The sequence below is a fragment of the Centroberyx affinis genome, unplaced genomic scaffold, assembly GCF_046629955.1.
Source record: "Centroberyx affinis isolate AG114_WGS23_722 - 3 ecotype Tasmania unplaced genomic scaffold, CSIRO-AGI_Caff_v1 ptg000889l_1, whole genome shotgun sequence".
NCBI lineage: Eukaryota > Metazoa > Chordata > Actinopteri > Beryciformes > Berycidae > Centroberyx > Centroberyx affinis.
Genome location: NW_027279478.1, coordinates 58,719 through 72,500, shown reverse-complemented (window position 1 = coordinate 72,500; position 13,782 = coordinate 58,719). Strand labels below are relative to the sequence as shown.

The 13,782-nt window shown below is 43.5% G+C and overlaps 1 protein-coding gene across 1 annotated transcript in view; it reads left to right on the top strand.

Moving 5' to 3' along the window:
• Positions 1-13,782, top strand: part of LOC139645666 (low-density lipoprotein receptor-related protein 8-like) — a gene marked incomplete at both ends in the record, with an annotated part of 91,369 nt that overhangs the window by 19,943 nt on the left and 57,644 nt on the right. The window contains one exon of the mRNA XM_071521452.1: positions 11,150-11,272. Coding sequence (XP_071377553.1) covers positions 11,150-11,272 — 123 coding nt within the window. The remainder of the gene's footprint in view (positions 1-11,149; positions 11,273-13,782) is intronic.

Below are 13,782 nucleotides of genomic sequence, written 5' to 3'. Positions count from 1 at the left end.
ATGAAGTTGTTTTAAAAATGTTTTTGTGTATGCGTTATTTCCGTACAACAAATCTTTGGCATCAAAACTGCAGCTACACATGTAGTGCTTGCTTATAAGTATAGGTTATTAATGTCATATTGTATGATTGCACATATTGTATGATTGCACTCAATTGAAGGAGGATACTAATAGGGGAAACAGCAATTTCATAGATTTGTTAATTTGATATTTAAACAGAAAACATAATCCAATTAGTCCATTAACTATTTGAACAATCTGGGACTTGATCTTTCTGGATTGGAATTATTATTAATTTATGGTGGTAATGATAATATTACTCGGGTATTTTCTGTTGATGCAGTTTGAGTTTCTGTAGGTGGCGCTCTTTTCTTAATCCGTTCAGTCATGGTGGCTATCACTGCTCACGCTAGCTACCCAGTTTTTCTTCTCTTTATTCCCCCCCCAAAAAAAACGGAAATGTAAAGTGCATCACTTCCTATGCAGCAGAGGATTTTTCCCAGGAAAGACCTACCAGACACCGTTTAGAACAGACAATGTAAAAGCTGCATAGCAGAGAGAATAGCAAAACATTTATTTATATGAAAATGTTGATTATTACTGTCCCAGGCTGCCGTTTCCCAGCATTCTTTTTTTGGAAATGCACATACAGTATGGCTTCCACATGATAGACGGGGTCAGTGGGACGTGGCTATCTGGCCTGCAGCGCTGCACGGAGCGCTTGGCTGTCCGACGGCATCGTCTGATGGACTGATAGCTCTCTTCACGGCGTAAAAACAAACCACAAAACCGTCTCTCCCTCGCCATGCGCTCCCACAATGGCCCCTTTTGTTCTGCTAGTTAATTAGCAGGCTCTGAAGCTGACGCGGCGCGGCGTGCAAAGCGACCGCTCTCTGATCTCTCCGATGAGATATCCACTCACCCTCGCAAAAAACAAATGCGCTTTTGCGTTTTTGTTTTCTGTCGTACAGCCCCGCTAAAAGCCTGCCGGGGCGCGTGGCGTCGCACGCAAAAAAAAAAAAAAAAGACAAAGGTTAGGAGCGAGGGATGCGGAGGGAAAGGAAGGGAGAAAGGAAGATAGAGGGGGGAGGGAAGGAAGGGAAGAAGATGTTGAAGCGGGAGGCAATTGCCGAAGATCAATTCTTATTGATTTAATTTGGGGAGGGATCTGAAGTGTGTGTGTGTGTGTGAGAGAGAGAGAGAGAGAGAGAGAGAGAGAGAGAGAGAGAGAGAGAGAGAGAGAGAGAGAGAGAGAGGGAGAGAGAGAAAAAGCTGTTGGGGAGGCCCTAATGTGATCACAGCTCACTGCAGGCCCGCACGATGGGTTCGGCTCTAATAGCAGCAGCCGTGTGATCTCCACCGATCGTAATGCACCGCCTCCGCCGCTCATGCGTTCGACTGAAGAACCAAAGAGTTAACTTGGAGAGAGAGAGAGAGAGAGAGAAAGAAAATGAGAGCGAAAGAAACGAGAGAGAGAGAGGGGAGATTAAGAGAGATAGATGACGTGTAGAGAGAGCTCGGACATGAAAGGGGGGGGGGGGGGGGGGGGGGGGGGGGGGGGGAGAAAGAGGCTGATACATTTCATCTCCTGACAAGCAATTTCATCGCATTATATCTGACTTGTTTCTGATTCTGCCTTTCATCACTGTGGCCCGCATCTCTCGTTTTTTTTCTTTTTTCTTTTTCGTTGCGTTTGTTCCCCTCCAGTTCTAAGCTCCTTTGCGGTGCTGTAATGCCCTGCTTATGTAAGGGGGGGGGGGGGTGGGGGGGTGGCAGGGATCGGGGACCCAGGATGTGACAGGATTTGGGAGGTCTCGTCTCAGGCTTTGGCATGCGGCTGATGCAGACACTGCGCTTCTGGGAGGGAAAAGCCTGGGATCCGGGAACAGCGCAGAGCCAGGATGACAATGGGATAACATGTCCGGAGTGATTTTTTCCCCCTTCAGCCGGCCAAAATACAGAGGAGACACTGAATCTAGGATATGGAAGCCTATAAATTTGCTACAACAACAGCACCAAAGCAAACTGAGCTGATCATTTGTAAAAGTTAAAAGTGACGAGGTAGCATCTGCTTCACATAAACATATTGGAGGAACAAGCAGTGTAGGAGCAGAGGAGTGTTAGTTTCAGACTAAACAATAAAGACAAAGTTCTCTGACGATAAAGTTATAATGTATCATATTGTACCGTACCATATCGTATCGTAAATGTCCAGTATAGACAAAAACCTGAGAGTGAGTGTCATCATTCTGACTGGTCTCATGGATGTGGATTGAGCAGAGTTCACGACGAAGACTTCAATACACTGGAGATCCCCATTGTGAACGGTGTGTAAAAAAGAGATCACCATCCAATATATTACAATAGAAAAAAAAAGATCGCAATATGCATCATGGATTAAAAGATAATGGGCCTTATCTTCTGATACACCTGGATCACACAATTCACAAAGGTTTGCCATTTCATGCCACAGTGAAAAGATATTGTCCTCTTTAACCATAAAAATCACTAAGGAAGAAACAAGTAGCCTGACATTAACTTGTTCAGTCAGACAACTTAAGCTTCAAGTTGATTTCAGATAATCTTGTTTGTTGTATATCAGTTTTCCGTCTAAAACCCAGGCTTTATCCATGTCTTTCAAATCACACTTTTGCAGTTGTGACATTTCTGACAAAACAATCGGGTTGCTTTGACAGTGACGCTTAAGTCCTGCACCGTAGACTCAGCACTAGGACCGGAATCTTTCTTTTGCAGGACTCTTCTGATTCATACATCAAACCAGTAGAAGAAACAGCCGAAAGAAGCAGGACAAACATGAATTAAACAATCATTCTACTGCACTAATATTTGGCGAAGTTGTCAGGCAAACATGGTTGACTCTAAGGTTGTCGCCTTTAATTATTCTTGCCAGTCTGAGCAAAGAGAGAACAGGATGTGGGAGGAACAGGATGTTTAAGGTGTGTGTGTGTGTGTGTGTGTGTGTGTGCTTCCTTGCACTGCACACAAAGGGCGAATTCGCAGTAGGACAATTCAAATTATGCATTTATGTACGCAGTATATGCGATTAGGCGATGCTGTTTTTCAGGGCAATTCAGAAGTAAATAAATCAACATTCATATCATTATTCCACGCCGCAGCCTCTCTCATCAACTCTTCTTAATGTTAATCCCTATCTGAGAAAAGTGAGTTAAACAAAACCTCTTCATATTTCTCTGAAAGCTTAGAAGAAAAAGTGGTGAAATCTGTTGTCTTAAAATGAGTAAACAGACGCACGCTTATGCAGACCCACACACACACACACACACACACACACACAGAGGAGACGGATTAACCTCTGTGAAGTAGCTGCATATGACTAGGAGCTGACAAGCATTGCTTCCACAAAGCGTCTTAGCTACCTTGATATTATTTTATCCTGCTTTGGAGCCTCTCCATCTGACTGCTGCTTGATGTGTCTGTTAGCTTCTGCTTTGTTTTGCTCCGTTCTGCTTTATTTGTCAAATTAAAGGAAGCTGTTTATTCCTCTAAAGCGTGAGAGGTTTTTCAAATAGCCGCAAAGTAAAGGGTTTTACTTTTAAAATTATTTCCAAATACATGTCTGAGGCTGTGAGCGAGTTCAAGCACACACCAGTCCCCGGAATTGAAACAGACTGAATCACTCCCTCCCTTATTGAGTCAGATTCACTCATTTGGTTTTTGTCTCAAAGAGGGGGAGACACACTTCCTTGCCCTTCAGGCTCAGCTCTCCTATGTCCAGCAGAGGAGATGAGAAGATGGTAACAAGCTTCTTTTAACCGGCCGCTGGTGTTTGATGTGCTGTAAGCAGCAATAGTGTGCTGCATTTGATCTGTGCTCTCCATTTTGCTCTCCAAGGACAACTGGTCCTTCACATCTCCAGCCTTTGTAGTGCATCTGTACAGTATCCACACCCAACCCCCACCATGTACACACACACACACACACACACACACACAAGCATGCACACACAAACACAGGCGCACATGCACTTTCTTACATTCCAGGACTATACATTATACTCACATAAAATTTTACCCTTCAAGTATTTACTTCTGATTAGTGTAGAATTGCAGTGTGCTGCACTTTTGCCACAGACTTTGATAAAGCGAGACAGAAGTTAGCTTGGCTCCAACCAGAGTTTTGAGAGTTTGGGAAAACTTTATATAAGACAATCAGTATCGGGCCTTTTGCTCTCATGCGACTTGCCCTTTTATTTTTAATCAATCAAATGGTGGATCATATTTGTTAATCTTTGTTTATTCCGATGTCACCCTCCCTCGTGAGTGGACCGCACATCGGCAAATGCTTTGAATGCCACGCTGGCATTCAAAGCATTTGCCAACTAATTAGTCATAAAGTTCAATCTTTGAGAAGAAAATAGAAAATGCTAAATCAAATTCCTCCCTGCTGTCCATTACATTACGATTAGTGTGTTTTTTTGGCAGCATTGTGCCGTTGTTCAGGTATTCTGGTGCTCTTTCCCCACTTTCTCTTTGTCTCCCCTCTGATGACTGGGAATCTAGACAGGCCTTTAATCTCCTCAACAGGCCAATACTATACTGGGCCACTTTGCTCCATCTCTCTCTCTCTCTCTCTCTCTCTCTCTCTTCCCACTCTCCCATGGTCGTGGTTGAACCTCTGCTCTCTGATTAACGGCCTCTCTCCCTCTACTGACACGCTGCGTTGTTTAGCTCTTTAGCCGTTCACTACAATATGGAGGACCATCTATTTCCTCTCCTCTTTCCCTCTCACCCACTCTTTCTCTCTGTCTCTCTCCCTCTCTATATATATTTCTCACTTTTCTCCCTCCCATTATTTTGCTTGCTCTGCCTTTCTTCAGCTCGTCCTTCCACACACATGCAGACTTTTCTGTAGTTCATCTCCATGCTGTTAGTCCCTAAGGTGTGAAGTTTGTGGGGAAGATGAGTGTGTGCTACAGCTATACTGTAGTATGGTCTTATTCAGTCACGTCATACTTCACACCTTATTTGCATAGTCCAAAGCTGATAATTAACTTCCAATCTAGTGACTATTATGTGTCATCAGAAAGTCAACTGAGTTTCAGGTGATTCTCATAATAGTTTGAAAAGTCTATAGATATGCAATGTCTGGGTTAGGGTTAATCTTAGGTTTGGGGTTAGGGTTTACGTAGTCTGTAGAAATGCAGCAAATAGGCAAGTGAGACTTTTGTTGCACATCTTTTTGTAGTCAACACTGGATGATGCAAATCAAGTGTTACCCATCTTTCCTGTCTCACTCTACTGTGTACTATAATGAAGCCAAATTGCCTTAAAAATAAGCTTGAAAAAGTCTTAAATCATTATCTTATATCTGAATCTTATAAAACTATCTCCTTGCCAAATCAAAGGAAAGTCAGCCACTGATGCTTGTTTTGTTCCCTTGCACTTGGAGCATTTGGAGGTTAAAAGGTGTCACTGTCTCTGATTAGAACAGTGTAAATAATCCCACCGGAGCACCAATTGTCAGTTTCAGACCATTGTTAGCGGAGCTAATCAACTTTTCAGGGGCGAGAGTTGAGAGATTGTAATCAGAGGCGACACAGTGTTCCCTTAGCTATTATTGTGGTGTTGGATATATTTCATTTCCGTATCGCTTTCGCTCTGTGTGTGTGTGTTTAATGGAGTGTGGAAATTGAATGACTTGGAGAAGTGCGCTGACCTTCACCTGTGTGCGGGTCGAGCCGTAGCATCCTTACTCATGTCGTTGTCTTCAGGTTGTGGCGGAGAATCCTAAGAGGTGTCCAGTGTGTGTGTGTGTGTGTGTGTGTGTTTAGGGGGGTTGGGGCAGGGGGGCTGTATAAACATGGAGAGGTCAGCTAAGTCAATCAGTAATCATGGAGGTCTGCGGAGCGTGACATTAGGTAGAATGTCAGCGGTTTGAAGGAAGCGAACAATCATTCGGGGAGAAATCTATTTATTGAGGAGGCATAGATACCAATTCTCCACTGACAGGAGCCTCAATAGACCAGAATGCAATGCAGCCGCATTGAGTAAGGGGCATGGCTTGCTCACTCTCTTGCTGTTATATGCTATCACTACCAATTACTCTCTCCGCCTACACATACTGAATGCAACAAGTTCAGCACGTTCTGTGGGGCTTGTTGAAAGGCATTCTGGGAAACAGGAAATCGCTAACTAAAGTAGAAGTAGATGAGGCAGGTGGAGGGAAAGTGGGTACACTAGTTGTGTAAATTACAACACTTCATCACATAATAACTCCTAGAATGCACTGAACATCACAGATTGATATATAGTGTAAGAGTATGAGAGGGTGGAGTTTTCCTTTAATTGTACAGAGTTAGCGATAACTTGAGAATGTGGATACAGTGAGTTTGTTAGCTAGCTAGTGCTCCTGTGGGCTGTCTGTTAGCATAGGCCAGAGTTGGACTTCACATAAATATTAATCATTTTTCCTATCTGGGGATGGGAGAATACAGTAACATAATGTTGTGCTTGGACTTGGAGGAGGGAGGGATGGAAGGCAGGTAAGTCTGTGTAAGTCTGTGTGTGTGTGTGTGTGTGTGTGTGTGTGTGTGGCTGTCTAGTTGTTTTTCTCCTCTCCATATTCGCTCTCACACCTCATAAGGCAGGTTTAGGCTATTCCATATGGATGACGTTCATATATGACAGGCCTTGGTGCATCAGGATGTAAATATAAGCGGCTGTTTGTGTGTGCATCAGCAACTCTTGAGGGGCATGGGAAAATATGTTGTTGTTTTTTTTGTATGTGCGTGTTTTTACGTGCGCGCATTGTTTACGTGTGTGTTGTGCGTCCAGTTACTATCGAATTTATGATGTATGCGCATTCATGCACCACTCTCATGTGTATAGTGGAATGGATGACATTTACATGCTGTGTCTCTCTCTGTATCTCTCTCTCTGTCTCTCTCTCTCTCTCCCTTTTCTGTTTTAGTACTAATCATCTCCTCCTTCACTAGGCTGCAGAAAGTAGAATACGCTTAGATGTGTGTGTATGTGTGTGTGTGTGTGGGCATCAGTTTGGGGAAATCCAATGAAGAAAAATCAACAGCAAAGCTCCCTCAGAAGGCACACACTCCTTTATGCCAGACAATCATTAGAGACTCTAAGCTCACACCAATCCCAGTGTTTCCCCAAGGAAATTTTGGAGCAGTGTGTGCCTCTGTGCCTGGGCGGGTGGGTGTCGCTGCTGGTTTTATTCCTCAGTATCGGCCCCTCTACCTGTTGCGGTTTAAAAATGACTATTATTTGAATACTTATTTCGTTATATGAGGGGTTTCATTCCAAAACGTAATATATCCACCTGGGGGAAAATGTACTTGCATGAAACTCATCAATATTCATTCGATATTCAAACACCCAGACGACTGCACTCCCAAAAATATAATTCTCAATTCTCGAGATGGATGATAATAGTATTCCATAACGTGCTTTATTGAAATGCCAGCAATCGTTTTCTAAGACTGACAGGTTTTTCATATGGTGGATATCTCATTTTGGAATGAAACTCCAAGTAAGTTCTCCGCCTTTCTTGCTGTAAATAAGATACAAATTCTGAAGTTGTCCCCGTTTTTCCTGTGGTGGTTTAAACGGTCCATGTATATTTTATCATAATATGTGAACTAATTGTCCAGCAGTTGCTCTTAATTTGTTTAAGGGGTAAACACTAAGATGAAACAACAAATTTGAACAGTTGCTCCATTGTTGTTCCATTGTTTTTTGCAATGCTGCTGTTGAATAAATGCATGGAAAACACTGATTCCAACAGCATCTACTAGTGCTATCTGCAAGCACTTCCATCCTAAGGCTAATTAAAAGCGTCTTGCAGTGGCTCACAATGGAAAAGCTAACAGTTAGAGGGGCAGTGGATGATGCCTTTGGCCTCCCAGAATGAGGGAGGAGGCCTCTTTGAATTGGATTATTTTCTCTTTTGGTGCTTGAGATAAGAAGAAGAGAGAGAAAGGGAAGTGTTGTTGGAAATTGATAGGCGTACTTATTTTAATTAATCCTTTGAGTTTGATATGCTGAAGGCCTGTGGGTCTCTCACTCGTACTATTTTTCATCTCGAATTGAATTGAACAAAATGCTTTCTTAGAGGAATGTGATGACCGGTGATGGGAGCTGTGACAGGAGCAAAAGTTAGCCCAATGTTACACACCCAGATGTGGACCCTTAGGATTTTTGGTACTGGCCTCGCAGGTCTTGTTGGGTGCTGTATTGTCTCTGTTAGCTTCCTCTCACATCCTGGCTAGTGAGGATGAATTGACCCTAGCAGGGATAGAATGATTTTCCACTCCCTGAATACTGGAGCGTCCCATGGTGTTGAAATATACAGTAGCTAGTGTTAAAAAAAAAAAGGTAGAGGTACTGTAATTTGGGAACTGAAAGTATAGACATTCATATTCCCTCCACCCGATGTTTATAGGGGTTAGTGTGCTGTAGATGTGTGTGTGTGTGTGTGTGTCCACTTGCTGGTCTCCCTGGCTACAGCTGACTCTGTTATCAGACTGTGTGCAGAGATGGAGGGAGGGAGAGATGGAAGTAAAGATGAAAGAGGGAAAGAGTGGACAGGAGAAGATGGGATTTATGCTAACAGGCTGGCAGGTAGGGAGGGGATTTGTTCGGTCCCTGGGGAGGGCTAATTCCATTACACAAGACCTCCCCCCTTCTGAACCCCTATTCCCTCTCTTTCTCTCTTTCTTCCCCTCTCCTCTCTCCTTCTATTTACCTTTGTCCCTCGCTCATACTCCTCTCCCTCTTTGTAATCCCTAGAGACATGCTTTTCACTTAAACTGCACTTTCTTCAATTCTCATACCTTTAAGACTCCTTTTTCTCTTTTTTCTCTCTGCTTTCAATCAATACTCTGCACACTGGTGAATATGAAAAAGGAATGTTTTGTGATTTATTGATTACGAGCGTGTGTGTGAGTGTGTGTGTGTGTCTCTGCATGTATCTGAGTGTGTCATACCATGTCTTCAATATACAGTATATATTGGTGCACACAGCTGGCATGCTGTCAGTTCCTTTAGTATGCACTTCATTGTTATAGCTCCCATTTGGGCCATCAGTCACTGACTGCACTGCCTTTTACCACACATCATAGGGCATCCAAGGCAACGCACATAAACAACAAGCTAATAACCTGGCCAGCTTCTCCCTTGCTGAGGAGACCAGGACTCTGTACTATGTAGAATGCTTCATTATGTGTACTAACACTGCTAGAGTTAGGGGTTCAATTCCTTGTGTAGCAGTGCACTAATATAGCTAAGGTAGGTTATGTTTCTTGTTGTAATTTAATGCGTACAGCTCTAATACAGCCAGGGGGTTGATTTCCCATGGGGCAGCCCATGCTAAGAGTTGTGTACACACAGGACTGTAAAATGCCTATCAAATGGCATTTAAAGTCAAGTATTTTGTGTCATTGCTTAACACATGAAATTGTGAATAAAGATGTATAATACCAAGGCACTAATGCTTACGTTAAGCATGTTGGCTCAAAGGTATAATTCAAAACACCATCTAAAGGGGAAAGGAGCCCACACATCAGCCAGTTAGGGTATCAAGCCTCAAATAATGACATTTAGAAGATGAGGTAGTAAAAAAGTTCAAGTTCTCTTAATTTTCCATGGTGCAAAATGTGCTCCAAAAGAGCAAAAAACGATTGAAGACAAACAAAGTTGAAGCAAATGTTTCAGGCTATCATCACTGCTCTCATAGAAATAGGAAATATAGAAATATATAGAAATAAATACTGTCTTCTCTTTGTTCTCTGGTCTCATATTAATTTATTTGTTTGTTTTAGTTGTGAAATCCATCCTGCACTGTAGGTGAAGCAACAGCAACTGTATAAGCAGAGGTTTTGGCATAGCAGGCTTAAGTGAATGTCATTTATTTAGGGCCATACAGTAGCATCATCCACACTAGAGACTGCAGAGCTTTAACCGAGCACTTTGTGAACCTACTGTACATTTTCAACTGCTGTGAACCCGGGGTCGCAGAAGTGGTTTAACACCAGGTTCCAATGAAAGAAAATGGAACAGAAGCAGTCACAGTAACTCTCTCCGTTCCCCAGAAACAGCCAGCACCACCCCCTCACACACACACACTTACACACACACACACACACACACTTTCTCTCTCCTTTTGCCGTTTGTCAGTCCCCTCTCTGTATATTTCATCACGGCGAGGCGAGGCATTGCTAACACGCCAAGCGAGTGCTTTCTCTTGTTCAGTGGCTCTCGCTGTCAAGGAGAGGGATTTTTTAGCCTCTCCCCGTGACAGACTCAAGTGCTTCAATTTTCCCCTTGCCTGGAGAAAGTGACTGCACAACAGCTTAGGAGTCCACCGGCTATCAGAAACCAGCTGCACTGTCGAGCCGGAGCCGTGTTTTTTTTGGAAAAAGGGCAGGGTCGTGCCCAGGAGGTGGATCGTGGGAAGATTAAAATGGCCCTGCCAAATTTATATATGAAGTTATTCACTGTGATGTTGGCAAACCCTCCCTCCCCAACCCCATGCAACTTAATATGTACTGAATCAATCACTTTTCATGAGCAGATTAACCTAGCTGTCATGCTGAAGATAGGCAAATATCAGTTTTGGGTGACAGGAAAATAATTTTGACAATGTTCTCTGAAAATTGAGAACCATCACTGTGGATTCAGTAAGAGACAAATGAAGTGTCTATAATAATGAATATAGGGGAGTTTGTTACCTTTTGTCCTGTGGCATATCTCACCGTACTTTGAACTTTAAACTGGTAATCCATGAGATCCATGCATTGCTGTGGTGTCTCTGCACTGCACTTCCCAGAGATCACCTGTCAGTCAAACAGTATGTCCAGTACTGTGATGTCTTTTTCCTTGGATTTTCTGTTGATGCAGTTTCTGTAGGCGCTCTTTTCTTTGTCTGTTCAGCCATGGTGGCTATCACAGCTCATGCTGACTACCCAGTTCTTCTTCTATTTATTCCAAACAAAGCGCTACTGCTGCTGCTGCTGCTGGAAAAGACCCACCAGACACCTGAGAAAGAGCTGCAAGACACCGGGTGTTTAGAACAGCAGATGTAAAAGCTCTCATGAACTGGCTATAGGTTGAATCACTGTTAACTTAACATACTCTCTCTGTTTCTACAGCAAAGAAGACATGTGCGACCACAGACTTTGCCTGTAAGAACGGACAGTGTGTGCCCGCTAGGTGGCGCTGCGACGGAGAGGCGGAGTGTGCAGACGGTTCAGACGAGGCTGATGCAACCTGCAGTAAGTGGCTGCACACACACACACACACATGATGAACAGACACACATCGCCACACACAGCCAAACACACAAACACAAACAGACAGACAGGCATACGCGCACAGGCAGGTCAACAGATGCTCACGCTTAACACACATGCAGTACATACTCACGCATACTGTATGTGTTTGTGTGTGTGTGTATGTGTGTGTGTTGGGGGGGAAATTAAAGTGCAGAAATCATTGCATGTATTTTCACACGCATACACACCTTCTCTCTTTCTTTCTTGGTCTCTCGTTTCTTTCTCTTAGGTACTTAGAGTAACTCACTTGACCACACACACGCACACACACACACACACACACGCACACCCTTTCCTTCTGCATAAAACACTCCAAGGTCAGTTGGTCTCAGTGTGTCACATTTTGCTGCGCTCCCACTGCTCTGCCAGCCCTTCTCTTTCCTGCACATTGCCTCAGAAAATTGCTTTCAGCTGCTTTTCTGTTGGCTGCACCATCACACGCAGGGCCTCCATACATGGTTTGATCAAGGCCGCGGAGAGAGGGAGAGTGGGAGAGTGGGAGAAATGTCAGCTTTTTGTGCCGACACAATATTTCCATAGATCACACTTGGAATAGAAAGAATTAGAAATAATTACTCAACCCTGAACGCCTCTTTCACAGTGTCACACACGGCAGCACGAGAACAACTGCAGAAACGCAATTCAGACACAGAAATTTTAGACTACTACTATGCCAAAAAGCCTTGATAGAAAGTGTATTGTCAGTTTATACTTAAGGTGCAATGATGCTGCTCTGATGATGATGATCTAGGCCATAATGTGGGCATTGTGAAGTCCTCTGAGATGGTAGCTGTGCTTAAGGGCTATCGAAATAAACTTGACTTGAAGTGTTGGCTGCAAATACAGTATGTAACTGTGCCCTTCATAACACTGTGGTGAGATACCCAACAATATTAAAGTCATCTAGCATAGAGTAAAACGTCACAAAGGGAATGCTATGGAGCAGGATAACGCAGCTAATGTGGCTCCCACTGAAAACTACAATGAGCAATGTTTGTTTATCTGTTGCTCCGGGTGTTTCTTCATAGACAAACAGAAAAAACGTGCAGCATATCGCAAACAGTTTTCTATGTGTTGCTACCTAGTTAACTGTATAGAGGGACACATTTTTTTTTTTAATAGAGCTCTAAGTGCAACACTAGAGGTGACTGCTCTAGTGAAAATGTTTTACCTCTTTTTTTTCTGAGAGTGGAGGGAACGGCCATCTCCATCTAAGCAATAGTGCATATGGGAGTCTTTTGACAACGGCAACAAGCAGCACTGAAAAGCCATAAACAAGAGCTTCCCGGCTTGTTTTAACCCATGTTCTCAGCATACACCAGTGTAATTATGAGAAATGGACCAAAGCCTGCAAACAGGAACAGACCTTACTTGCTACATGCTTGTTTAAAATGTGTGCAGGTGGTGAGGTCGCATGCTGCTGTAATTATGAAAAATGGAACGCTGCCCACTGTGATTCCTGGGTTGTTAATCAACAGTGAGTCAGAGGTAGCCTACAGTCCACAGGTTGGGAACTGGACCACTCAGGGGTGTGAAGAGTGTGAGGCGGGGGGGTGTTATGCAGTCAGCGCGTGTGTGTTAAAGGGGTGGAGGTAGAGAGTCAGAGATGGAAAGAGAGGGAGGGAGATAGAGAAGAGACTATGGGTTAAGCAGTACAGGACTGATGGCAGCAGTTTAAAGGGCTTTGAGAGATGTGAGGACTTGGAGGTTTTTAAGCAGAGGTTAATAACTAGCTTTTGGAAACGTATGGTAGAGGTTAAATGACTTCTTGATGCAAGCGGCTTTGTAGAAGCTACAAAATGGCTTTGCAAGATGTGAAGTTTGGGAGATTTTTTTTTTTTCAAGTTTTTCAAGGCTCAGGGTTCAGGCCAAGGTAAGGCCTGGAGGAAGTTACAAAATGTCTTTAGGAGAGAGGAGTTTTGAAAGAGAGGCTTGGGAAAGGTTACTTAATGTCTCTGGGTGAGGAAAGGTTTGAGAAATATTACAAAATGGCTCAAATGCGGGTTTATAGAGGAGTTTGGGAGAGGAGAAGAGGAGGGATTTAGGCGGTGGTATTATGTGGCTTCAGGTAAGGCTTGGGCGAAGTTCGTGAAAGATTATTAAATGGCTTTGGGAGAGGGAGAGGTTTTGCCAGGAGATGCCGCTAAATTGCTGAAAGTAAAATACGGTTTGGGAAAGGTGATCCTTCCACCCTGTGAAGCAATTTTGTGTCACTCTTTGTAAGCAGTGGAGGCCTCAATTTGCATTTTTGAAGCAGGCCCCAAATTCCCAAGACTGCACTTGTTCTGGATGTTAGATATCACAGTAACCAGGCTGCTGGGGAGGGGGAGTCCTCTCATTAATAACCAACAAATTTGCTGGTACTTTGTAAACAACATGGGCAACTTGAGTTCGAGTTGTTCACTTCCTAGGGCAGGAGTAGGAGTAGACTCATACAGGAAAATTAATTG